This window comes from Microtus oregoni, unplaced genomic scaffold (genome assembly GCF_018167655.1).
Source record: "Microtus oregoni isolate MIOR12 unplaced genomic scaffold, Mior012 000027F_ref0000203, whole genome shotgun sequence".
Classification (NCBI taxonomy): Eukaryota; Metazoa; Chordata; class Mammalia; order Rodentia; family Cricetidae; genus Microtus; species Microtus oregoni.
In genome coordinates this window covers 12,668,468-12,692,843 of record NW_024543086.1, presented here as the reverse complement: position 1 = coordinate 12,692,843, position 24,376 = coordinate 12,668,468, and the positions used below count along the sequence as shown (strand labels likewise).

General features: G+C 49.2%; 1 protein-coding gene across 1 annotated transcript in view; it reads left to right on the top strand.

Moving 5' to 3' along the window:
* Positions 1 to 23,021, top strand: part of Slit3 (slit guidance ligand 3) — a 589,355-nt gene extending 566,334 nt beyond the window's left edge. The window contains exons 31-36 of the mRNA XM_041676107.1: positions 829 to 1,069; positions 3,277 to 3,407; positions 11,376 to 11,530; positions 13,677 to 13,962; positions 16,431 to 16,639; positions 19,651 to 23,021. Of these exons, the coding sequence (XP_041532041.1) occupies positions 829 to 1,069; positions 3,277 to 3,407; positions 11,376 to 11,530; positions 13,677 to 13,962; positions 16,431 to 16,639; positions 19,651 to 19,886 (1,258 nt within the window). The 3' untranslated portion in view covers positions 19,887 to 23,021. The remainder of the gene's footprint in view (positions 1 to 828; positions 1,070 to 3,276; positions 3,408 to 11,375; positions 11,531 to 13,676; positions 13,963 to 16,430; positions 16,640 to 19,650) is intronic.
* The last annotated feature ends 1,355 nt before the right edge of the window (positions 23,022 to 24,376 follow it).

Below are 24,376 nucleotides of genomic sequence, written 5' to 3'. Positions count from 1 at the left end.
GTGGGGTGGCTGGAAACCAAAAACATTTGTAGCATCTTAATGGCAGAAAAAGACGTGAGGGCTGAGGATGTAGCTCAATGTTCATCTTACATGTGAGGCCAGGTCCAGTCCCTAGCACCAAATGATAAAAGACAATGAAAAAATGTGGTAATTCAGTAGAGTGTTTGAGGTCCACCTCTGGAGCTGGTGCTAGAAGAAATGTCAAGTAAGAGGCATTGGTCGGGTGCTTAGATGTCTGTGGAGTATGTAGAAAAAGCAGCCTGGGCTCCAGGTCCCCCTCAACCTGGGCTGGAAGGGTTAATCTTGGGGTTGCAGGAAACTAGGAAGCAGAGACTGTTATTCTTTTAAAGATGGGGGGAGGTAGGTCCCACAAAGGGCCACAGTGGGTCACCTGAGGTCTCAGCAGGGTAGTGGCGGGTCATCCAAGGCCTCAATGCTCGATGGGTCGGGAGGTGGAAGACCACAGCAGGTGAGAGACAGATACGCCACGCAGAGAGAGAGAGTTTGGGAATAGAGTTTATTTAGTGGGTTATGGAAGGGAAAGGGGGAGAAGAGTTAATGCTTATAGCTCTCAAAGGACAAACTGTGTCAATCAGTTCTGTCTTCTACCGTGGGTCCCAGGAATTGAACTCACGTCATCAGGCTTGGCAACTACCACTTTTACCCACTGGGCTGGGCTATTTTGCCTGCACTGACTCAACTTCTGGAAAAAAAAAAGAGAAACTGAACCGTAGAGAACTCGCTCCAGCTAGAGGCAAAAATGGAACTTCCCACTTCAGCTCTCCCCTTAACTACGGTTGTCTCCTCTCTCCCCTGCCCCCTCTCCAGTGGGCTCTTCTGTGAGCATCCCCCACCCATGGTTCTGCTCCAGACCAGTCCCTGCGACCAGTATGAGTGTCAGAACGGGGCGCAGTGCATCGTGGTGCAGCAGGAGCCCACTTGCCGCTGTCCACCGGGCTTCGCTGGGCCCAGGTGCGAGAAGCTCATCACTGTGAACTTTGTAGGCAAGGACTCCTACGTGGAACTGGCCTCTGCCAAGGTCCGGCCGCAGGCCAACATCTCCCTGCAGGTATGTTCTTCCCCTCCCATCTACCATCCTTGGAAGGACCCCAGTGTGGCACCCCTCAGAGTAAAGCTGGGGTTTCCCAGATATGCTAGCAAGCCTGCCCCTTCTCCCAGAACATCAAAGACAGGGCTTGGCTTTGCAGGGGCTGGGCCAGCCTAGAGCAGTCTGTAAGAAACCTCCTGGTGAGTCTCACAGCGGCAGCAGCTCCTTGTTGTCCCCTCGTTCATTCTTTGAAAGTCATGCCTGCAACTCTCCTGTGCTGGACAGTGAGGACCAGGATGACTGAGAAAGAGAAGCCAGGCGCTAAGGGAGCACAGAGGAGGACATGCTCCTGGCCTATAGAGAGGAATCAGGCCAGAAGAGCTAAGTGGTTCTGGAGCTTATGTGGCACTTTCCCTAAATTCTGGGGAGAGGGCTAAGGACTGGACTGACAGTAAAGAACAAAGGCAGGGGAGGAGCTGACTGAGAGAGCTGCTTTTGCAAAGACCTAGGGGCTCAGGCAAGCAGGACACATTCAGGGAATGGAAAAGAGAATGAGCCAAGTGGTTTTGTCAACACCTTAGCCCCAGGGATGCAACTGGACAGTATAGGCCAATTCGTAGCCCAGACACTGCTGGGTGCTGCCAGGCACCAGCTCTGTAACCTTCACCAAGGTTTAATCTGGAGCTTCCGCATGAGACACTCACTCAGCACCGATCCGATCTCTGCAGCCCTACACACAGCAGGGTCTGCTCCAGACCTCAGGCCTAAAGGATACAAAAGAAGATACTCTCCCTGCAGAGCCTGTCCGGTGGGCAGGACTGTACCTTTGGCGTCCATGCTAACACAAATAGGGAGCTCTAACTTCCCCCACCCTCCTGCTTCCTTCGTCCACTCCTCCCCACCAGAACAGCCTCCAGTGCTCCAGACACCCAAATGAGCTATCAGATGTACGTGCTCCACACCTAGGCCTGTGGAGACTCAGGCAGCCACCAGCTGGCCAGCAGTATGGCTTCTCCCAGTGCCTGTCGTCACCCAGGTGCCTCAGCAGCACCTGTGCGGAGCTCTTAAACTTAGGTTTGCCCACAAAGACTCACGCTACCTTGCTCAGGGGTGAAGCCCAGATAGTGGTATCGTTAACATCCCCAGACGGCTCTGAACACATCGCTGTCTGCTTCATGGGATACACTGAGTTAAGCTCTGGTCTTTAGCCTTTGTTTACAACTGTTAGTATGTGATGTTCCATGCAGAGAGACAAGCTTCAAGGGGCAGCAGGTATTTTGTTGGATCACACTATAGACCACTAGTAGGGGAGGCAGATTAGAGTTGGGGCCTCCTAGTATGCAGTTATAGCCACCCTGGTTTCCATCCCTGCACACTCAACCGGCCACAGATCAAAAACATTGTAAAGACATTTGCCACTGTCTTGAACATATATCACACACTTAGCCCCTGCCAAGAATGTCCAGCCCTCAGGCCATGCGGAACTAAGGACAGCTATGAATATGAGCCAGAGAAAACCGGAAACTTACTTAAAACATTATGAGATGTTATTATTTGCGATTTTTTTCAAGATGGTTTTTTTTTTCTGTGTAACAGAGTTCTGGCTGTCCTGGAACTTGCTCTATAGACCAGGCTGGCCCCAAACTCACAGAGCTCTACCTGCCTCTGCCTCCCAAGTGCTGGGATTAAAGGTGTGTGCCGCCACCACCTGGCTATTTGTGAACTTTTTATATACATCTGTTGCACAGTTCTCCAGCATGAATTTGTAGATGATAGGGTTACATCACAATCTCAAAAGGTTGCGCGTGACCATAACCACTACATATGCATTACAGCTATTACCCTAGCATTTTCCCTGGGTCGGGTATTGTCATGCATCTAGAGAGGGTGGAAATCACGTGGGAGGCGTGCTTGGGTTCAGTGCAGATACCCTTTTATATAAGGGACTTGAGTTGAGCATCCTTGAGCGGTCAGTGACTTTGACGTCTTGGCACGTAGTACATGGTCAATGTATACTTGTTGAAGCAGTTTGCTCAGCTAGCATAGGCAATATAAGCTTACCTCTCGCCTTCTGGAATAGACAGGCCAGATGGGGAAAGAGATATGGATCAGAATTCCAATCTGGTCTCAGCTCTGAGACAACCACCTGAAGAGGGTGCTGGGAGTTGGTCAGGAGAGGCTGGAACTGGGGTAGGTCCTAACTCACACAGCCTGGTTGCTCTCCGCAGGTGGCCACTGACAAGGACAACGGCATCCTCCTTTACAAGGGAGACAATGACCCCTTGGCGCTGGAGCTGTACCAGGGCCATGTGAGGCTGGTGTATGACAGCCCGAGCGCCCCTCCAACCACCGTGTACAGGTAAAAGACGCCACGCCCAGCCCCAGGATGTGTTCCTCCAGAGTAGACCCTGGGTGACTCTGAGGCTGCTGTCCCACACAGACGCGCACTCGCTGCTCACAGAGTGGCAGGTGGGAGGGAGAAACTGGCTGCTGGAGGCAGAAGCAGGACCTGAAGGCAGGCCCGTGTGCGGGATGACACCTCATTACCATAAGATAAATGGCCAGCTGGCTACTGTGCGTGGAGCCAGGTGCTCCAATGGAGATGAGGCTGCTTAATGAGGTGCCCTTTTCAAAATGTCATCCTAATCTTTTATTAGTTTAAGAAAGAAAGCAGGGCGATTAGCATGCAATTCAAGAAAGGGAAATTCAGGAGCACCCAGGGAACGGGGCTGTGTTCAAGTGACTTTCAAACCATTCTGAAAGACAGTGTTTCCTAGACTTGAAATCTTTTTAACAGTCACCCTGTAGTTGGGCAGCTTGCTGTAACTGTAACAAAATACTAGAGATGATCAGCTTATAAAGAGAGAAGGTTTCTCTTGGCTCACAGTTTTAAGAGATTTCAGTCTGTGGTCATTTGGCTTCACCACTTCGACTCTCCCATCATGGCAGAAGCAGGTATTGGAGCAAACTGCTCACCTCCTGGCAGTTGAAACACACAGAGAGAAGAGGGGACCAAAGTCCCATGATTCCCTTCAGGCTGTGCCCCTCAATGAGCAGAGGACTTTTCACATAGGCCCTACTTCTTAAAGGTTCCACCAACTCCCAGGAGCACCACAGACTCTGGACCAAGCCTGCAACACACACACACACACACACCTTTGGAGGACGCCTTAGCTGCAGGCTGTACCCCCTGTTTTCTGCATGGCTGCTGTGCGGTCACCCCATGTGCCACCTTCAGCCCACACTCAGCCTCCTCATGCCCCTCAGCCATACCTAAGTGACATCTCACACAGACACGCCCATTCACCTTCATGGTTTTTGCCGTTTCGTGAAGAACAAAGTGAGCAACGTCATCTGAAATAATTCTCCAGAATCAGAAGCTTGATGATATTCAAAAGCTTTCCCTTGTTAGATCTTAGATGGAGGGTAGTCAGTTCATAAGCTGTGTGCATTTTAGATGGAGGACAGTCAGTTTATAAGCTGTGTGCAAGTAGCCCAAACTCTGAAGAACTACTTTTGGTCGCCATCACTGCAGGTAATGGACACTCAAACCCCTACCAAATACTGATTAGAATTGAAAGTTTGTAACATGTAGGAGCCTGCTTGTTGGGGTTTCTACCCTGCCCAATACCCCAAGCCCCAAAGAAAAACACAGAGATTTCCATAAGTTATAAAACTGATTGGCCCATTAGCTCAGGCTTCTTATTAGCTCTTGTAGCTTATATTAACCCATTATTCTTATCTGTGTTAGCCACATGGCTCGGTACCTTTTAGCAGGGTAGCTCACATCTTGCTTCTCGGTGGTCTGGGCTAGAATGTGAGAAATGGGCTTCCTCCTTCCTAGCATTCTCCTGTTCTCATTGCCCCGCCTCTACTTCCTGTCTGGTTGACCCACCTATACTTCCTGCCTGGCCAATCAGCATTTATTTAAAACATAATTGACAGAATGCAGACAATTATCCCGCACCAAAAGTTGGTTATATTTTATCATATTTTTAAATAACCACTAGACCTGTCAATGCTTGTCTGAATTACCCATGAGTCTCATAAAACCAACAGCAGAAAGAGCCTAACTTGGGATCCCTGCGCACAGAGGAGGCCATGCTCCCCCTGGGGACTTAAGAGCTTTTCCAGTTAACTAAATCTTTTCTTCAGCTGAAACTTTGTATTGAACTTAAGACTGTTAATACACAGAGGTGGAACTGCCCTGCAGAGCTGGGAGACACAGGCTTCTGGTTCTCCTCCTGCACACCCAATTTGAAAACCCTTGTTATAGCCAGCATGGTGTGAGCTGGTCATGGTAGCAAGTGCCTTTAACTCCATTGCTCCAGAGGCCAAAGAGCATGTGTGGGTCTCTGTGAGTTCAGGGCCAGTCTGGTCTACATGCTGAGTTCCAGGACAGCCAGGGCTACCCTGCCTCAAAAAAATAAATAAACTACAGTTTTGGTTGGAGGATATAGCTCAGTAGAAGGGTGGTTATCGAACATGCAGTCCCTGAGTTCAGTCTCCTCTCTCTCTCTCTCTCTCTCTCTCTCTCTCTCTCTCTCTCTCTCTCTCTCACACACACACACACACACACACACGCACACACACACTGTGGAGTCAGAGATGGAAGACAGAGAGCAATGGAAGAGGCAACAGTGACTCTCAGAGCAGAGTGTGGTCCCTGAGGTGGCAACACCTAGTGACCTGGTTAAAAATACAGAAATACTCATCTCCAATCCTTACCCCAGAAGTAATGGATATAAAATCTATGTTTAAGGAATCTTTCAGGTGACTCTCAAGAATAAAAAAAAAAAAAAAAAAAAAAAAAACTTTTTTGTAACAAGAGCCTGCTATATCACCCCAGCTGGCCGGAAACTCACTGTGGAGACCAGACTAGCCTCAAATTCCCAGAGCCCTGCCTGCCTCTGCCTCGGAATGCTGGGATTAAAGGTGCACACCACATCCAGCTTGATGCAGCAATTTCAGAAGCAGAATTGAATGTGTAAAAGGTCCCTAGAGGAGCCATTTGAGTTGGATGGTGAAGGGAGAAAAGTTGATGTGCAGGGAAGACAAGTAGGAGGACTGGCTTGGGACAGCGGCAAAAACAAGAGACAGTGGCAGGGGCACCAGCCAGAGCAGAAGACTCACAGTGGAGGATGGAGAGAGACAAGACCAGCCTCAGAAAGTAGGACACAGCAGATACAGGGTCTCCTAACATCTTTGTTTCTGAAACTGGTGACCTTGGACCAAGTGGGAAAGAGAGAGAGCAGGGAGACAGGGCCAGTGGTAGCCTGACAAACCATGTGCCTGAGAGAAAGCGCTTGGTATCACTTAGAGGGAAAAGAAGTGGCCCTCCTCTCCTTCCCAGTCCGCCTTCCCATGGCACTGATGGGTGTTTCCTAGGGTGTTGGTAAGCGTGAAACAGTACTTGGCAGATGAGCCGTGGTGTGAACTGTTCAGGACGGAAGGTTAAAGACAGGCCTCCAGAAGCAGCTGGGCTCCGGTGCAGAGTGAGGAGCCCTCTGGAAACACTGTGCCAAGCAGGAAAGCATTGCTGCCACCGGGGAGTTGTATGCATTTATCAAGTCCACTAGGGAGATGGCATGCCCTTGGAAAGAACCAAATGATGGGCGTTCAAGCAGATGACTTGGATTCTCATGCCAACCCTGGTGACAGAGTGTCACTGTCCTGTTCATAATCATAAGGGACCGCAGGCTCTAGAAATCCCAAATTAAAAATGTTTTATGGGGCAGTTAATGTATAGTTATATGCATATCATCCACATAAGTCTAAGAGCAATTTTAGAGAAGATACAGTATTCTTAATAATATATGTTTTGATTAAAAACCTATATCACATGAGGTCATGTGTGGAATTTTCCACTTGTGACATCTTGTTAGTGCTCAAGTTTTTCATGTTTTGGGAGTCTTTTGCTTTTTGTTTTTTAGATGTAGGAATGCCCAACCTGTGGTATTATCTTTCACTCACTGTCTTGCTAAACACATCAGTTTTCAGGACCAAATGTAGGGGACATAAGGTCAAATACCCCACACAGAGAAGAAGGCACACATGTTGACAGACAGTGGCTACACAGGCAGAATGTGACAGGCCTCTCTGGAGGCTCCCTCACATACTGTGAGGACACTTCTGAAGAAGGAGTAAATTATTCCTACTTGGAAGATAATCGAGGGCTCCCGGGGGAAGGAGCCTAACTTACCACTAAGAGGCGTTTGATGCCCTCTGTGAATGCAGTGCTGGCAGAGACGTTTGTTCACGACTGGTTCTCTGTGGAGTGACAGGAGCTGAGGGAGCAGCTCCTCAGGGGCATTGCAGTGACTTCTCGCCACCTGGAAGCTATGTCAGCCTTGAATAAAAGCCAAGAAACCAAACCAAAGCTGGCCTAGCAGAGGAATTGGCAGTCTACAAATTTCTGTCCCTAAGGTCCCCATGAACAAGCCTCAAGGAAATGTGAGCTGCCAGGGCCTCTGCAGACTTTCTGCTCCTGAAGCAGGTGGATTCTGGGGCCTCCCGTCTGCCCCATCCCTGATTCGGCTCAGGTCCCTAGCAGTCATGAGACGTAAAGAAGTATGTCAGGATTCTACTGCAGGCCACAGGGCAAGCATGCAGCAAGCCCACCCAGGGCTTTCCTTCCCCAGAATAGGCCAGGCCTTCGGTATGGAGACCTGCCATAGTCTCTTGCCCACAAGGCCAGGGACCTGTGAGAAGGGGCAGCTAACTGGAACTCCCGTGGGCACTTGTGAGAAAAGGGCTGTAGATTACCAAGAGAAACCGAATATTCAGGTTTGGGGGGGGAGGGGGCATGTCTTGTTTTTTGTTTTTTAAGGCCTGCCCTTCAAAACTCCACTCATGAGTCAGCTTTGCCAGTCAGAGCACACACCCCTCACGTGGTGCATGCATCACCACCAACCCATTCACAGCCAGGGGCTTCGTCCCATTTGATTCTGAACCACTGGACAGCATCACTCCTGTTTGAGGGATGGGAAGCCTGGTTCCTCTTCCAGGATGGGGAGAGCTTGGCCTTAGACACAAGCCAGGTTTCCATTAAATCCACCCTTCCGCTGTGGCGGCTGCAGGCTGCGGGTATGAGGGTGCAGGAGTCAGTTGCTAGAGTCTAGCTGCTTGCCTAAAGAAATCGCAAGCCTTTGTTCCTGCAGGGCTCTGCCGCCACCTATTGGTCACTCTTGGCATCCAGGAGAAATGACCACCTGAGGATCTTTTTCCCACAGTCCCATAGCTGGGAGACAGGAACTTAAGTCCTGACTTCACTATTTCCACTTGCGGCACCTAGGCAATAGGTCTCCTGTTCCCGAATGAGGAAAGATGTGCCTGCCTGTGGTCTTGTTAGGGGCAAATGAATGTTTTCAGCTTCTGCCCTTACCCATAGCCCACCCGCTGCCGCTATTAAAAGCAAAAGGAGAGGCTCAAAAGCATTTGCTGCTCCCGCAGAAGACCCAGATTCAGCTCCCAGTGCCCATATCATGCAGCTCACAACCACTTGTAACTCTGGTTCTAGGGCAATTGTTCTTAACCTCTGGGTTACGACCCCTTTGGGGGAGTCGAACGGCCCTTTCACAGGGAACACCGAAAACCATCCTGCGTATCAGATATTTACGCTACAATTCATAACAGTAGCAAAATGACAGTTGTGAAGTAGCAATGAAATAGTTTTATGGGGGTCACTGCATGAGGAACTGTATTAAAGGGTCACAGCGTTAGGAAGGTTGAGGACCCTGCTCTAGGAGATCCAGCATCCTCTTCCAGCTTCTGAAAGCTCCAGGTATCCGTGGCACGCACACACACATTCAAGTACTCACATGTACACATAAAATATAAGCACATCTTTAAACATAGACAAGAACTCTGTGGGCCCCTCTGGCAATACCTGTAGCCATAGCAGCCCTGACAGGCGCCCTCCGGTCAGCCTCCAGAACCCTCAGTACTGCTACCACTTGGGGTTGTGTGACCCCAGTGAACAATAAGGAAGACTTTCAGGTCCCTTGTCGCCACCTGGAATCCCTAATGATCTCCCCAGGAGCCTGATCACAGGGTTTGCCTGCGTGCGTGGCCACTTCTCTTGGAGCAAACAGAAGGCTGAGGTCTGGGTTTTGACTTTTACCCTCTTCTTGTTTTGGGGTTTTTTTTTTTGTTTTTTTGGGTTTTGTTTTGTTTTTGGGATTTTTCAAGACAGGGTTTCTCCGTAGCTTTTTGGTTCCTGTCCTGGAACTGGCTCTTGTAGACCAGGCTGGCCTCGAACTCACAGAGATCCGCCTGCCTCTGCCTCCCGAGTGCTGGGATTAAAGGCGTGTGCCACCACCGCCCGGCTTACCCTCTTCTTATTATTGTTATTGTTGTTGTCATCATTATTGTTGGCGGTGGCGGCCGTATAGTAATGCTCTCTGCTGATATTTTGATTGGAAGACCAGTGTTTACAACTTTGAAAAGATCTTGTGTGCATATGTGGTTGTGAGAGCAGGCAAGTGCCTGCCATGGTCGGCCTGTGGAGGTCAGAGGACAACCCGTGTGTCAGTCTTAATCCTCCAGGTTGTGTATTGCTGGACATGCCAGGCCCAGTGGATCTGTGAACTTCGGGGGATTCTCCTGTCCCCACCTCCCATCTCCCTGTCAGCAGGCTGGAGACAGTGCTTGCAGGAGCTTGGGGGTAAGACAGGCTGCAGGTGTTAAGTCTCTGCCACAGGCAGTGCTTCCCCCCACCTCCCCCCATCCCTGGCTGCGTGCACAGCTTTGTCTGCTTGCCCCGCACACCTTTTAAAAAATATAGTAGGGGCTGGAGAGATAACTCAGTAGGCAAAGAGTTTGCTGTAACAGTGAAGGCCCAAGTTCAGATCCTAGAATCCCCCGTGAAGCCAGACACAGTAGTATACACCCGTCACTTCAGCAGGGAGATTGAGGGGTGGGGACAGGAGAATCCCCCAGCAATGAGAGGATGGAGAATGGCTGTGTCTCTGGTCACACAGCCAACCTGTCCTCTGCCTACCATTTCCCTCACTCTGTGAAATGCCACAGTCATTGACACTGTCCCTGCTGTCTGGAAAATCAGTGGGAATCCCAAGAAGGTTTCAAGGAGAGTAAGAATCTCCTGTCTGCCACCCACACGTGAACCATTGAGACCAATCTAGCAACTCTGCAGTGAGCCTGTTTTTCACATCTCCAGACTCCTGTCACCTTCTACTGTTCCCTCCCAGCCCCTGCTAAGGATGGAGTCCTGGAAGAAACAGAATTTCGGAATCAGAAGTTTTGCCCATAAACCCTATCTCTGGCATGTATTAACTGGATGGCCTCAGACAGGTCACTTAACCTCGCTAGGACTCAGTGTCGTTATTTGGGGTATTCTAGAACCCACTTCGCAGAATTATCAGATAATATAAGTGAGTGATACATGACCCATCGTAAGTCCCTGCTCTAACACATATTAGCTGGGGGGGGGGGGGGGGAGTAAACAGTTCCGTCTCCCTAAACTTTCAGGTCTGTAGTTCTGGAATAAGGATAGACTCGCGTGGCATAACATGAGACCCTCTTTCCTCGGATGTGGCCTGCTCTAATCTGGTGGCTATACAACCGATTTAGGTAGAACAAAGACAAATTACCAGTATCCTAACCAAGAGAGAGTTTGTTTCATACATGCTAGGGGGGGAAAAAATCACACCATGCTGGAATATTGTCTCCCAGATGTTTCCTAGAGCAACACTAACTCCTCAGTGACGTTGACGGAGGAAATGGGGCTTTTGAAGGGACTGCATCTTCAGTGAGCAAGTGTCCACATGGTGTGCAGGCAGCACCAGCCTGAGGTGATGGGTTAGGGATAGCCTGGCCCCTCTGAAAAGACCAGAGCAGGACCCGGGATCTACTGCGGTGCCACTAGGCTGGCTTGGTGTGGGTAGCAGAAACCTGCTACAAGGGGCCGTCACTGGGGCACTGCTCATCTGAACACAGGAAGAGTTGGCATGAACATTAACTGCTCACACAGGACTCTGTGCTGATGTGAGAAAACAGCCCGGTCCTCAGGAGACACACCCGAGGGATCTAGAGGTCAAGGGTCATGACATGCATCTCTTACCCATACATCGCTCAGAGAAAGAGTGGAAGTGGGGGCCAAATGCAAGTAATTGAAGAGCCTGGGCAAAAGGTCTTTTCTGGTTTTTTTTTTGGGGGGGGGGGTGGTTTTGTTTTGTTTTTGCAACTTGCAGTTGTTTCCAAATGGAGACTAGAGCAGAATGCACGTGGTGCAAATCCAAACTGCAGCCCCGTGCCTGGCCGCGGACCGCACCTCACCTCTGGCTCTTTCCCTTTCTCTCCTGTGCAGCGTGGAGACGGTGAACGATGGTCAGTTTCACAGTGTGGAGCTGGTGATGCTAAACCAGACCTTGAACCTGGTGGTAGACAAAGGAGCCCCCAAGAGCCTGGGGAAGCTCCAGAAGCAGCCAGCAGTGGGCATCAACAGCCCCCTCTATCTTGGAGGTAACTCTCCCCCACCCTCCATCACCACCTTGCCCCACCCTTCCCACCTTCCCGACTTCCTGCTTCTGCACTGACACCCAGAGCTGATGCCAGCGGTCTCCCTAATGTCTTCTTGCCCCCTACTGCCAAGGTCAGTCAGAGGAGACTTCCTGAAGGAGGTGATAGCAAAACTGGCTGCTGAAAGGGTGGTCAGGTGCTAGCCCAGCCACAGGGACCGACTCTGAACAGATGCTGGCGAAGGGAAAAGGGTGGGGCCTCTGTGGGAACAGCAGGTATGCAGAGAGGGGAAGAGGAGATGAAAGGATGTCCCGACTCTGCTACAGTTTAAGCTTCAGGGCAGTACCGTGCTGGCCTGCCACCTCTTGGACGTGAAAAGAAGCACCACCACACTGAGGTCAAGCTTGTACCAGGGCCAAAATGGCAAACCACCACAAGCTGCCTAGGCTATACATGAAGCCCCTAGGCTGGTGGGTCGTGGAGAATTATATGTAGAAAAGAAAAACTAACGTCAGAGTGGGCGCAGGGGTTCAGACTGGGACACGGGTAGAATGCTACTCTCATGAGAGCAAGTTACACCCTGGGTTGTACCTAAAGACACATGTGTTCACACAGCCACTGAGGTGGTTTGGTCAAGGCTGAGTCCTAAGACTCGGGTGTCCCCCGCCACGGGCTAGCCTGGACCCAGGGACTTGCATTTTGGAAAGGCCATCCAGATGCAGGGGACACAGAGTACTCCTGGCCCTGACCCATCTCAGGACACAGATTCTCCACAAGGAAGACCCTCCCTTGCACCTGCTCGACTGTGGCCACAACAAAACTGGGCACTTTCAGGGCTGGGGAGATGGCTCAGTGGTTGGAAACATTGCCTACTCTTTCAAAGGTCCTGGGTTCGGTTCCCGGCAGCCACGTGGTGGCTCACAACCATCTGTAATGAGGGCTAGTGCCCTCTTATGGCCTTCAGGCATACATGTAGACAGAATATTGTATACAGAATAAATGAATAATTAAAAAAATTTTGATAGGCCAACCCTTAGGTAGGCGGAGTAAACAGAACAGAATGCTGGGAGAAAGAAGCTGAGTCAAGGAGTCGCCATGATTCTCCCACTCCAGACAGACGCAGGTTAAGATCTTTCCTGGTAAGCCAGCTCGTGGAGCTACACAGATTATTAGAAATGGGTTAGATAGATATGTAGGAGCTAGCCAATAAGAAACGGAAACTAATGGGCCAAGCAGTGTTTAAAAGAAAAAAAAACTGGGCACTTTCCCCAGCCAACATGGGGGCCTAGATAAGAATTAGCATGGAAGGGGGAGAGTAAAAACTTTATTTTATTTTATTTTTGAGACAGGGTCTCATGTAGCCCAGGCTAGCCTCAAACTTCATCTGTAACCAAGGATAACCTTGAATTTCTAATAGAACTGTCTCTACCTACTGAGTGCTGGGATTATAGGCATGTGCTGCCATGCCCAGTATATGCAGTGCTGGGGATCGAACCCGGGACTGTGTGTACACTTAGCATTCACAGCAGCTAAATCATAGGCCCAATAGTAAGAGGAGAGGGAAAACACAGACCAGAAGTCGCCAAAACCAGAGTCATGCCTTTACCGGTAGTCTGACTCAAAGGGGAGCAAATAGCCTAGAAACCTTGAACCCTGGAACTTCCCTGATGCATGCTGCTCCCCCACCCAGATCTTCTCTCCCAAAATGCAGCTCCTTTTCTGTGGGCTTTCAAACAAGAACGAGAGTAAGGGGCACCTCGACCCGGTGGGGACAGCAGGGTGGCCAAGTGTTCCTCCACCCACGCCACACCTAACGGATAGGCCTCGGTTAAGCCAATGGGACTGTGTGGCAGTTGGGGATAGGTCCTCTCATTTCTCCTTTGAAAGTTCACAACACAGACTTCTGGGGGACTTTTTCTTTTCTGAGAGTAAATCCTGGTGATAAGTTGAGTTTTAACGACACTAGAGCGAGGACTCGTCCCTGTGAGAAGACCAGGTCTCTGACCTGTTAGCTCAATCTGAACAGCAGAAGCCCAGAGCTGTGAACTCTAACTGTGAGCGTGTGCTGTGTGTGTTCTCACTCTGAAGGCTAAGGGAGTGGGGGTAAGCCAGAGGTGTGTCTTCAGCCTGTCCCCATTTCCTCCCGCAGGCATCCCCACCTCCACGGGCCTCTCAGCCTTGCGCCAGGGTGCAGACAGGCCGCTGGGCGGCTTCCACGGCTGTATCCATGAAGTGCGCATCAACAACGAACTGCAGGATTTCAAGGCCCTCCCACCTCAGTCCCTTGGGGTCTCTCCCGGCTGCAAGTCCTGCACGGTGTGTCGACATGGCCTGTGTCGCTCTGTGGAGAAGGACAATGTCGTGTGTGAGTGCCACCCAGGATGGACCGGTCCGCTGTGTGATCAGGAAGCGCGTGACCCCTGCCTTGGTCACAGGTGAGTGTCCTAAGAGCACTAGGTTCTCAACTCACAAGCTGCCCTGCCCACGTGGAAGGACTGAGCACTGATGGATGCTGGGGGAATTGTGGTCCTACTGTGGACAGCACAAATGTTTAAAATGCCAAGAAGCGAGGCTCCTACATCCAAGCGGCAGGCCCGGTTTCAAAGCTTTAGCATGAGGAGGACGTTCTCAAAATATCTGTCTCTACCAGACAGCCCTTAGGACCTGCAAAAGCACTGCTAGACTCCGCACTGCCCGGTGTGATCAGAAAAGCCTCTCTGAAGGTACATAAAGCCCCAAACACAGCACAGCAAATAGGAGACGGACAGATTCCAGTTCCTGAGTCTGCATAACAGGGCACATCTGAATCATGTTTAATGGTTCAGCCCTTCATTATTCATTCATGTGTTTATTGAGGGCCTACTACGTGCAGGGCCTTGTACTCAGTGCAAGAGACCCCAGTAGTCTAGAAACTGCCATTGACAAGATATAAGACCAGGCTTGAGAATGGTAATTTGGCTGGCTGGACAAGTTGAGGAATAATAGTCTTGATCAAGAAGGAAAGAGTACTATAGAGGCCTAAACTTCCCATTATTCGTGATGTGTGCACCTGGCCCTGGAATTAGCATGAGTCCTCACCTGAACGTCATCAGTAGACTCAGCAATGTATCATGATTGGAAATGCAGGCTTTGAGAGCTGGAGAGGCGGCTTGCCTCCCAGCCTGCTGACCTAAGTTCAGTCCCCAGGACCCACACAGCAGAAGGCAAGATCCAGCTCCCACGAGTTATCTCCAACTGACCTCCATGACCATGTGGCATGTGCATACAGAGAGAAATAAACAGACGAATAAGTCAAAGCAATATTTTAAAAAGAAAGAGCTGGGAGCTCGAGAGATGGCTCCATGGTTCTTCCCAAAAACCCAAGTTCAGTTTCCAGAACCCCATGTGACAGTTCACAGCCATCTGTAACTCCTTTTCTAGGGGAATCCCACACTGTTTTCTGACCTTTGTGGGCGCTAGGCACACACATGGCGCACATATATGTATGTAGGCAAAATATCCACATACATAAAAATAAATAAATCTTCTTAAATTTTCAAAGAAAAAAAAGAGATGGCTTAGTGGTTAAGAGCACTTGCCCCAGGCACCTACATGGTGACTCACAACCATCTGTAACTCCAGTTCCAGAAGATTCAATGTTCTCTTCTGGTGTCCACAGGCACCAGGCACATACATGGTGTACATACATATGTGCAGGCAAAACTATCATATACATAAAATAAATAACTCAGAAAACTTAATTACAAAATGCAGACTTTACCATTCATCCATCCTTCTCTCTGGGAGATGGACAGCAGGCTAGTTCATGGGAGGGGCTATCACGGAGTGGGGAGTGACGGGCTTCACAAAGTACATGGTACACGGTGAGTACCATCTGCTAACACGTTAAGTGTCTCCTGTCCAAAATGCCTGATACTAGAAGTGTTTCACGTTTGGGGTATCTTTTCACATTTTGAATTATGTACATCTACCTCTGAGATATTTGAGGGATGGGAGCCAAGTGCATATACAGAGTTTATTTCTATTTCATAGACCCCCTCGTGCACAAGGCCTAATAGTTCTGTATGATTTGTTCGATACGTCTGTGTTTTATCAACAGCCTTTGATGGAGGTCAGGTGTAGGATTTCCCCCTTGGACTCCATGCTGATGGTTAAAATGTTTTAGATTTGGGGACATTCTGAGTGAGGGTTGTTCAACCTCTAGTAGTAGAAATGGTCGTAAGAGCATTTGCTCTTTAAATTGAGGGAGGATTAGAATATTGACAGAGACCAACAAAATGACTCAGTAGGTAGAAGAGCTTGCTGTGAAGCCTAACAACCTGAGTTCAAGCCCCAGGACCCACATTGTAGAAGAGAACCTACTGTAACAAGTTGTTCTCTGACCTCTAGGTGTGTGCCCATATGCCCACATGTGCACTGGAGATTGCATGCATACACACAATCAATAACATACAATGTTTTAAAATTGTCTTTGCCATATGCAGTGATGCATGTCTTTAATCCCAGCACTTGGGAGGCAAAAACAGGCAGATCTCTGTGAATTTGAGACCAGCCTGGCATACACAATGAGATCCTGTTTCAAAAAACACAAAAATAATTATTTCTTAGTGTCGACGGAAAGCTTGAAGTCTGTTGGGTAATGAATTGACACAGATGACTTTGATGTCTCTGTGGGAAACAGCAAGTAGATCAGCGTCTGTCTGCTCAGAGCTGGTGGTAGATATTCACTAGGGTACATGGGCTTCCAGTTACATGGGATTTGCATGAAAAGAGGTGCTTAGATGCTGGACTGAAGGAGGACCGTACCCAGCACAAGGTCCCACAGCTCTGTCCTCTGGGTGGAAGGACAGAGGAAGCCACTAGCAACACTAACTCTGGTCTCGGCCTCTCCCTCTGCCCCCAGCTGCAACCATGGAAAATGTGTGGCAACTGGCAACACATACATGTGCCAGTGTGCAGAGGGCTACGGGGGAGCCTTGTGTGACCACAAGAACGACTCTGCCAACGCCTGCTCAGCCTTCAAGTGCCACAATGGGCAATGCCACATCTCAGATCGAGGGGAGCCCTACTGCCTGTGCCAGCCTGGCTTCAGTGGCAACCACTGTGAGCAAGGTGAGTCTGCTGCTCTTGTGGGATGGAGGGCGTGCAAAACAAACAGGGGTCGACGGAGCTGATTTTTCTCCAGAATGGACCATCAAATAGCGAGGAGGAAGCCGTGCATGGTGGCTTAAGTGACCGACCCAGAGAAGTAACTGTACTGTCATTTCCAGGTCATTAAATCAGTTATATTGCCAAGGTACATTCACTAAAGAAGGGTACTGCATAGAAGATGTAGCAGGTGACGGGGTCATTACGGACCCTGCTACCTTGCAGGGTTTCTCAGAAGAACATACACCATGTAGAGTGGTACCTAGGGATGTGCTCAGAGCTGAAATATATGACTTATCTTTGTGAAACATCTAAGTAGGATTTTTTTAAAGATTTATTTTTATTATTTCTGTGTGTGTGTGTCTGTGAATGAATGTATGCCATGTATGTGCATTTCCCATAGAGGACAGAAGAGGGCATCAGATACCCTGGAACTGGACTTGCAAGTGGTTGTGGTCCGCCTGGGTGCTAGGAACTGAGCTTGAGTTCTCAAGTCCTCTAGAAGAGCTGTAAGCACTCTGAACTGCTGAACCATCTTTATGGCCCCAAGTTAGGACTCTTACAAGTCAGAAGCAACACTGTTGTCATGAAATAAAATTCTGTGTATCCTTGAGCCGGACAGTTCTCTCTGAGTCATAATTCCCCACCCAAAACAACTGTACTCATTTATTGTAAACACTAAGTAATATTGTGGTGGATGAGAATTCAACGTTGATTCTTGAGTGAGATCCCTGAAGTGGCTAACAAGCCACCTAGAGTGGCCAGCACAAGCAAAATGGCCCAGCAAGAAATACCAACAGCGTTTTTCCTATACTGTCTAATGGAGAATGCTTGAGTGCGGGGCATGGGGGGGGAGCACCCTCATGCTCCCCCATCTCCTTGATTGGCACTGACTCGGAGCTAAGAGAGAGTTTGACGTCACAGGCAGAAGTAGACAGAGAGAGAGAGAGAGAGAGAGAGAGAGAGAGAGAGAGAGGCACATAGAGAGAGACAGAAGAGAAGGGAAAGAAAAAAGGAAAGACATGGGGGAGGGAGGAGAAAGAAGGGAAGAAGTCTTCAATCAAAATTCCAAGACCCCTTGGGGCTGGAGAGATGGCTCAGAGGTTAAGAGCATTGCCTGCTCTTCCAAAGGTCCTGAGTTCAATTCCCAGCAACCACATGGTGGCTCACAACCATCTGTAATGGGATCTGGTGCCCTCTTCTGGCCTGCAAGCATACACACAGACAGAATATTGTATACATAATAAATAAATAACTATTTAAAAAAAATTCCAAGACCCCATGAGCTCGCTAATGCTTTCTACCATACGTTTAAAGAAGCATGATACAGTTCTTCACAAACCAGTTCAGAAAACTGAAGAGCACAGCGTACCTCCCCACTCATTCTGCAGAATTCACTTTACCCTTACACCCAGACAGAGAAATGTGTGTGGGAGAAGAGGGGACAAGGGAAGGGAAGGAGATGGGGTTGGGGAAAGCCAAACACCGGGGGTCAATGTCCCTGACAAACCCAGAAGCCAAAGTCCTTGGCTTGAAGCTATTACTTAGGGGCTTCTCTTCCACATAATGACTGGCGCACATGCGTTCTCTCCGCCACCAGCTTCCAAGCCACACCCCGTCACTCAGGGACTCTTGCGTCTCACATCTACATAGGCACCATTAACTAAACCTGTTCGTGTTTTAAATGTGAAGTAATTTTCACCTCGGGCCCACGTCAGGATGGCATACGTACCGCTCATATCCCCTTCACCCCATTGTTAGTGTTGCCATACGTGTGCTCCCACGTTTCACACGCACGCATGCCCATACGCCACACACAACGCATGCTCATACGCCACACGCACGCATGCTCACCCACACGCTCTTCGTCTAGAGATCCTTCCGAATCCTTTAAAGCCGTTCCCAGTTTGAAAGAGCTTTTGAAGGTGAATTCTACACCTGTGCATCGAATTGAAATACATAACCCTTTAAAAAGCTCCGATGCTTTTTCTTCAGTCGCCTCTGTGGCTCACAAAGGGATCATTGAGGAGGCTGGGTATATGTGTCGTGGTTCTCCAGGCAGATAGTCTGTAAAGCTGAGGCGCAGGATGACAAGGGATGACGCTACGATTCTGCTTTCGTTCCCCAGATGTTCTGTCAGTGTTGGGAGGAAGTAGGGGCTGGAGGTGAAGAACAGGGTCAGAGGCGAACATCCCAGCACACCCGGGGATCCTCTTTACTGCTCTCCTGTGGTTTCTAGGACTTCCAGAAACATCCTGAAGGGCCGTTACCTCATTAGCATCTTTTCCAGATATCATCTGTGTGGTCACTTCCCCAAAAACCTCCCGGCGCCTGGACCAAGTCAACTGCCTTTCACGTGCTCTTATAGAAACAAGCCCCTTAATAGCTTCTCTATGCCTTGGTTTCTCATTACAAATAGATCCACTTTGGGGTCGACAGATTTGGAGTCCAGGCTCTAGATCAAGGGAGACGGACTAAGGGAGTGGTAGGGCCAGTCTGGGACCAGTTGGAGCTCTGATGCCCCATCCAGAGCTCTTAGCATGCTGCCTACCCTGGCAACATGGGGAACAGACCTCCTAGTTTCAAAGAAGCCAGCAACCCAGATCCTTAAGTGAATCCAGATGTTTTCAATTTTAGTATCTAAGCATCTGCCTAGTAACAGGATTTAGCCACTTTTTACCAGTTGCTAGTTCCTTGGAGGATGGAGGGGACCAAGTTCACTCCTGTCACCAGAATATCTTTGGGGAATAACTGTCCTTGTGTAGAGCCTGGCGCAGTAGAAGTTCTCCATTATAAAGGGGAAAAGGGACAGACAGACGGAAGGATGGAAGGAAGGGGGGGGAGGGGGAAGACCAGCAAATGAGTATGTGCGGCTTCCGATCACGTGTCCCCTGATAGCCAATCAGGGAGCCACCCCATGGTCAAGCCAGACCCTTCACCATCAGTGCCCTAACGTTAGTCTCTGCCCTCTTCAGAGAATCCATGTTTGGGGGAGATAGTCCGTGAAGCCATCCGCCGTCAGAAAGATTACGCCTCCTGTGCCACAGCCTCCAAGGTGCCCATCATGGAATGCCGTGGCGGGTGCGGGAGCCAGTGCTGCCAGCCAATCCGCAGCAAGCGGCGGAAATACGTCTTCCAGTGCACCGACGGCTCCTCATTCGTGGAAGAGGTGGAGAGACACTTGGAATGTGGCTGCCGCGCGTGTTCCTGAGCCCTCTGCCACCTACCCACCCGTCACCTCTCAGACTCCAGCTCACTGGGCTGGGGACAGCCACACGGAACCTCCTTGAGATTCGGGATGAAGGAAAGCAAGCTGGAGAGGAAGAGGCAAAAGAGAGAATATTAAGTATATTGTAAAATAAACAAAAAATAGAACTTATTTTTATTATGGAAAGTGAATATTTTCATCTTTTATTATATAAATATATCACACGGTCTGAGTATATGTACTATATAGTGTGTTATTTTTACCGAGTTTTGTGTTGTGTTGTGTATTTGTTGTGTTTTATAAACAGCTGTTTAAAATTTTAAGACAAAATAAGACTAATAAAAATGTTTTAAACAAAAGGATAAGAATAGAGAAACAGTAGCCTGTCTGAGGCAGGAAGAGGGAATTTTATGTGTACTTAGCTCTTTCAAGTCAGCAAAACCGAGAGCCCTTTCCTGAGCTGGTGAGGAAGGAGAAAAGGGAAAGTGGGTTTTGTTTCTCTGTTGGCTTCACTCCTTTTTCCCTCTTCCTTGCAAGTAGCAAGCTTCTCATAGTTCTGGCTTTCTAGGCCCAATCAATGTGCTCCTTGTTTCCAGATAAGCTGCTGGACCCTGAAAGTCTTACTCTGCGGTTCAGAGGAATTCCTGCCCCTTGCCCAGCATCTGACCCAGGCCCCCGGCTGGGTGTGAACCTGCAGGGACCCTGAGGGAGTTGACACTGACTTTGCTGAGCAAGCTGGGTCTGTTCTGCTGAATTTGCAAATAGCCACTTTTCCTGCCTCTCCCCAGGAAGCTTGTCCTCTGAGATGAGGCAGGGAAGAGGGAACTATAGAGTGGCCCCAGGCCCCAGGCCTTGGCCCTCCCTCACAAGTCTTCTTTCCAGCCAGTTTTATTGGGGTACAATTCCAGAGGGCAGGCACCAGGGTTGCCCAAGAACAAGCCATGCCTTCATGGATGCCCAACAGGCAGACCTCTGGCATCTGGTCCTCTAAGCCACCATCTCATTGCCTAGGAACAGTGCCATCCAGCACGTGTCTGAACCCCACTTAATCCAACCCCGACTTCTCTGGTGCAGTGAACCCCATTTCTTAACTAACGACACCCAGGCATCTCTCAGGCTCTGTCACTTGCCTTACACCACCATCGGATAGGTAGAGGAGCCTGGGCTGGAGCGTAGACTCAAACTCTAGATTCCCTCCAGAAGGAGTGGACACAGGAGACAGGCAGCAAAAAGACCCATCGGCGAAAGGAAAGCAGGTGCGTTTCAGCCTGCCTTTTCTCTTTGCTCTTTGTTCAGTTTTCCCTTCTGCCTCATTCATGTCTAGGGAAATTCTAGAGGCAGGGCCTCAGGCATCCAGGAAGTTCTTGTTGCTATTAGCAAGCACAGTTGTCCAGCTTCAGACTTAGCTCCTGAAGGCCTTTCCTCTTCTCCCACATCTTCCCCCAGCCCTCATCACTTAGCACCTGCGGTCAGTATTTGAGCTGCTCACACCAACCCCCCTAGGCTCTGCTCATCTATCCTTTCTCTAGAGCCTCCGCTGCTGGAGCCTCAGGAAGGAGAGTGTGGGACCTTTCTGCTCGGAGGGTCCCCTAAGGGGCTCAGCTACTCTGAGGACCGATGGTGGTCCCAAAACTGAAAGAAGGGAGAGAGAAAAGAGAGGGATGGACACAAGGCAAGTGGAAGACAGGGAAGGAGGGCGAAGGGATGTGATAGAGAATTCACTTTTGGACAAGCATATGCATGTGCCTTGCGTTCCAGGGTACCTTATGATGGGTGCGTTGAAAATGTTCATAGTTAGATTAAGGTAGTGCTCAGTACAACACACTCAGATACCACTGCAGTTGCAGCCCATATATTTATTTATTTATATGCATATGTTCATTTAATTCTCAAAACAGCTCTATGTAAAGCCATTACTAACCTACTTTATGGTTGAGTAAGCTGAGATGGAGAAACTGAGGATCTTACCTAAAGGTTGATTACTAATAAATTCTAGAAGCCAAGGCTTGAGCCCAGGCTGTCAGAATCCAGAATTTGCTCACTTAACCACTATATCACACTACTTCTTGTAGGAAAGAAACACACTGTGCCTTTAAGGATCCTACAGTCTGGGGCAAGAACGGTGGTTAAGTGGACAGTTGCTTTGTTGTGCTATTCTGGTCTTAGCCAAAAGGTCAAAAGGCGATAATTGCTTGATATATATACACCTTAATGACAGAATAATGAGGGCCATTCAGAGGAGGGTATTTCCAATCATGAGTATCAGTCAGGTAAGGAGTTTGACAGCACAGGAAATGACCCACTGAAAACCAGTAAAAAGGGAAAAGTCTGGAATGTTTGGTGAGCAGCCAGAAGCCCGTGGTAGCAACAATGTGGAATCTCCCCCGTGGGGCCACAAGAAATGGGGATTGTGAAGACATAGTCCTACAAAAAAAGAAATGTCACATGGCTAGGCCACAGGGAGCCAGAGACTTGGCGTGGGCAGGGCAGTAGCAAGATGGTCTGTGGGATTGAAGGGGGAGATAGAGACAAGTCGGAATGAGAAAGCTGGTGTGTAGGATTTATCATTCAAAATGGCCTCGGGGCTCATAGTAGTTCACTTTGTGGCTAGCATACACTATTCTCAGAGTGAATCTCAAAGTCTCCATGATAGCTCAGGAATTCAGTTCTGGAAAAGGTGTCCTGGGATGTGCCCAATGTTCCCTCCCAACCATCCTGTGCCCCCAGCCCAGCCATCCCCAGCAAATGGACATGATTATTCCATCACCAACCCCCCTCCAACTCTGGAAGGAGATACTGGGCTGGAAGCTTTTTCTCTGCGGCCACAAGAACCCTGTCGCCTCCCTCTTCCACTCACCCTGTGTTCGTCTCTGAATCCAGCCGCAGTCAGCCAAGGATGGAAGGGCCAGGTTCCGCTTCCAAGCATGACCAGACCTGACCATACAAGATGCCAAACACAAAGACCATCCATAAAATCATCCCAGAATGAAGTTTCTCTAAAACTGAAATTTAGAAACTTTATTCTCGAGAGTAGCCAGATTTTTTTTTTTTTTTTTTGAGTAGCCAGATTCTAAGACCAGAACCATTCCATGCACAGGAAGAGGCGGGGCAGTTTGCACTGTTAGGGGTGTGGCTTAATGTTTGTGTTGGGGGGTGCTTATATAGAAGAGTCCATCTGCTCTCTTACCCCCTAAGCGGGGTCAGGAGATAGCAGACTCTTTTGGGACTCATCAGAGTGGGGTGGGAGGGGGGGGTGTGCCCCAGACGGTTGATGAAATGCTACATCCCAAAGCTCCAAGATCAAGTACAGAGCAAAGCCCTGAAATGTACAATGTCATTAATACTGTTGTTGTTGATGTTACAGATATGCCAAACAACCATTTTTAAAAGAAAACTTTGCCTATTCCATCTCATGGCAAGGAGTCTGATGCTTCAGAAAATGAATTGGGGGAGGGGAGAAGACTTCCCAGGGTCAGCAAAAGAAAGGAGAAATGTTCCCAGGGGATCCTCAGGAACCCAGGAATGACCAGACTGAGACTGAGCCAGCCTTGCATGCCCCAGAGAAGCAGTCACCCACTGTCTCTGCTTGGAGCAGGGACCCTTAGCAACAGATGAGATACCCTTCAAAGAGTTACAGGATCCCAGATAGCAGAGGTGGGGGGACCCTTGGGGCTGCTGTGGGTCAGAAAACAGGATTCGTGAAATGAGATGACAACCATCACAAACCAAAGTTAGGCGGCTGATTCGTGCTCAAAGGCAGCACGGGCTCCCAGGGGTCCACACAGCCAGTTGCTCTTGCTTTGCCACAAACGAGGGTCCAGGCAGGGCACAGCCTGAGACTGCCACCTCCCCGGGTACTCATAGATGGCCGGAGAGCTGGGACCATGGCCAGCTTGAGCGTCACTCACCCGTATTGGCAGCTGGGAATATAAACAGCACCATGGGAAACACTGGGACAAAGCTAACCACAGATGGGAGCCAGTGAAACCAGTTAAGGCAGAGTTGGCATTTGGCAAAACTCACTTCTCTAACTCAATGGATTCTAATATGAAAAATGTTTTTTTTTTAAATAAACTTAACACTGTTAACAATGCCACTTCCCCAGTATGGAATAAAGACTATGCATTTCTTGCTTCAACATCTGCCATCTTCTGATGTCATTCAAATAAATAGATGTGTCACAGGGGAGTCGACGGTGCTCTTGTGAATGCATAACTCAGTCTTGATCTCTAGTGTGTGTTTTGGTTTTGCCCCTGACTTTTATACCCCATAAGTATAGTATAAAATGTAGTATAGGTACTACATTCGTGGGGGTTGGGTAAATCTGTATGGAATTAGCTGAAAGAAACTAATTTCTTAGACCATTGAGTAAGAAAAAAACACATCCAGATTTCCCATACACATTCCCTAAGGCCTACGTATGTGGCTTGGGCTCCAGGGTCTATAAGAGATGTGGCTTGAATAGGGTTCAGTCACAGACTGGAAGCCAAGGG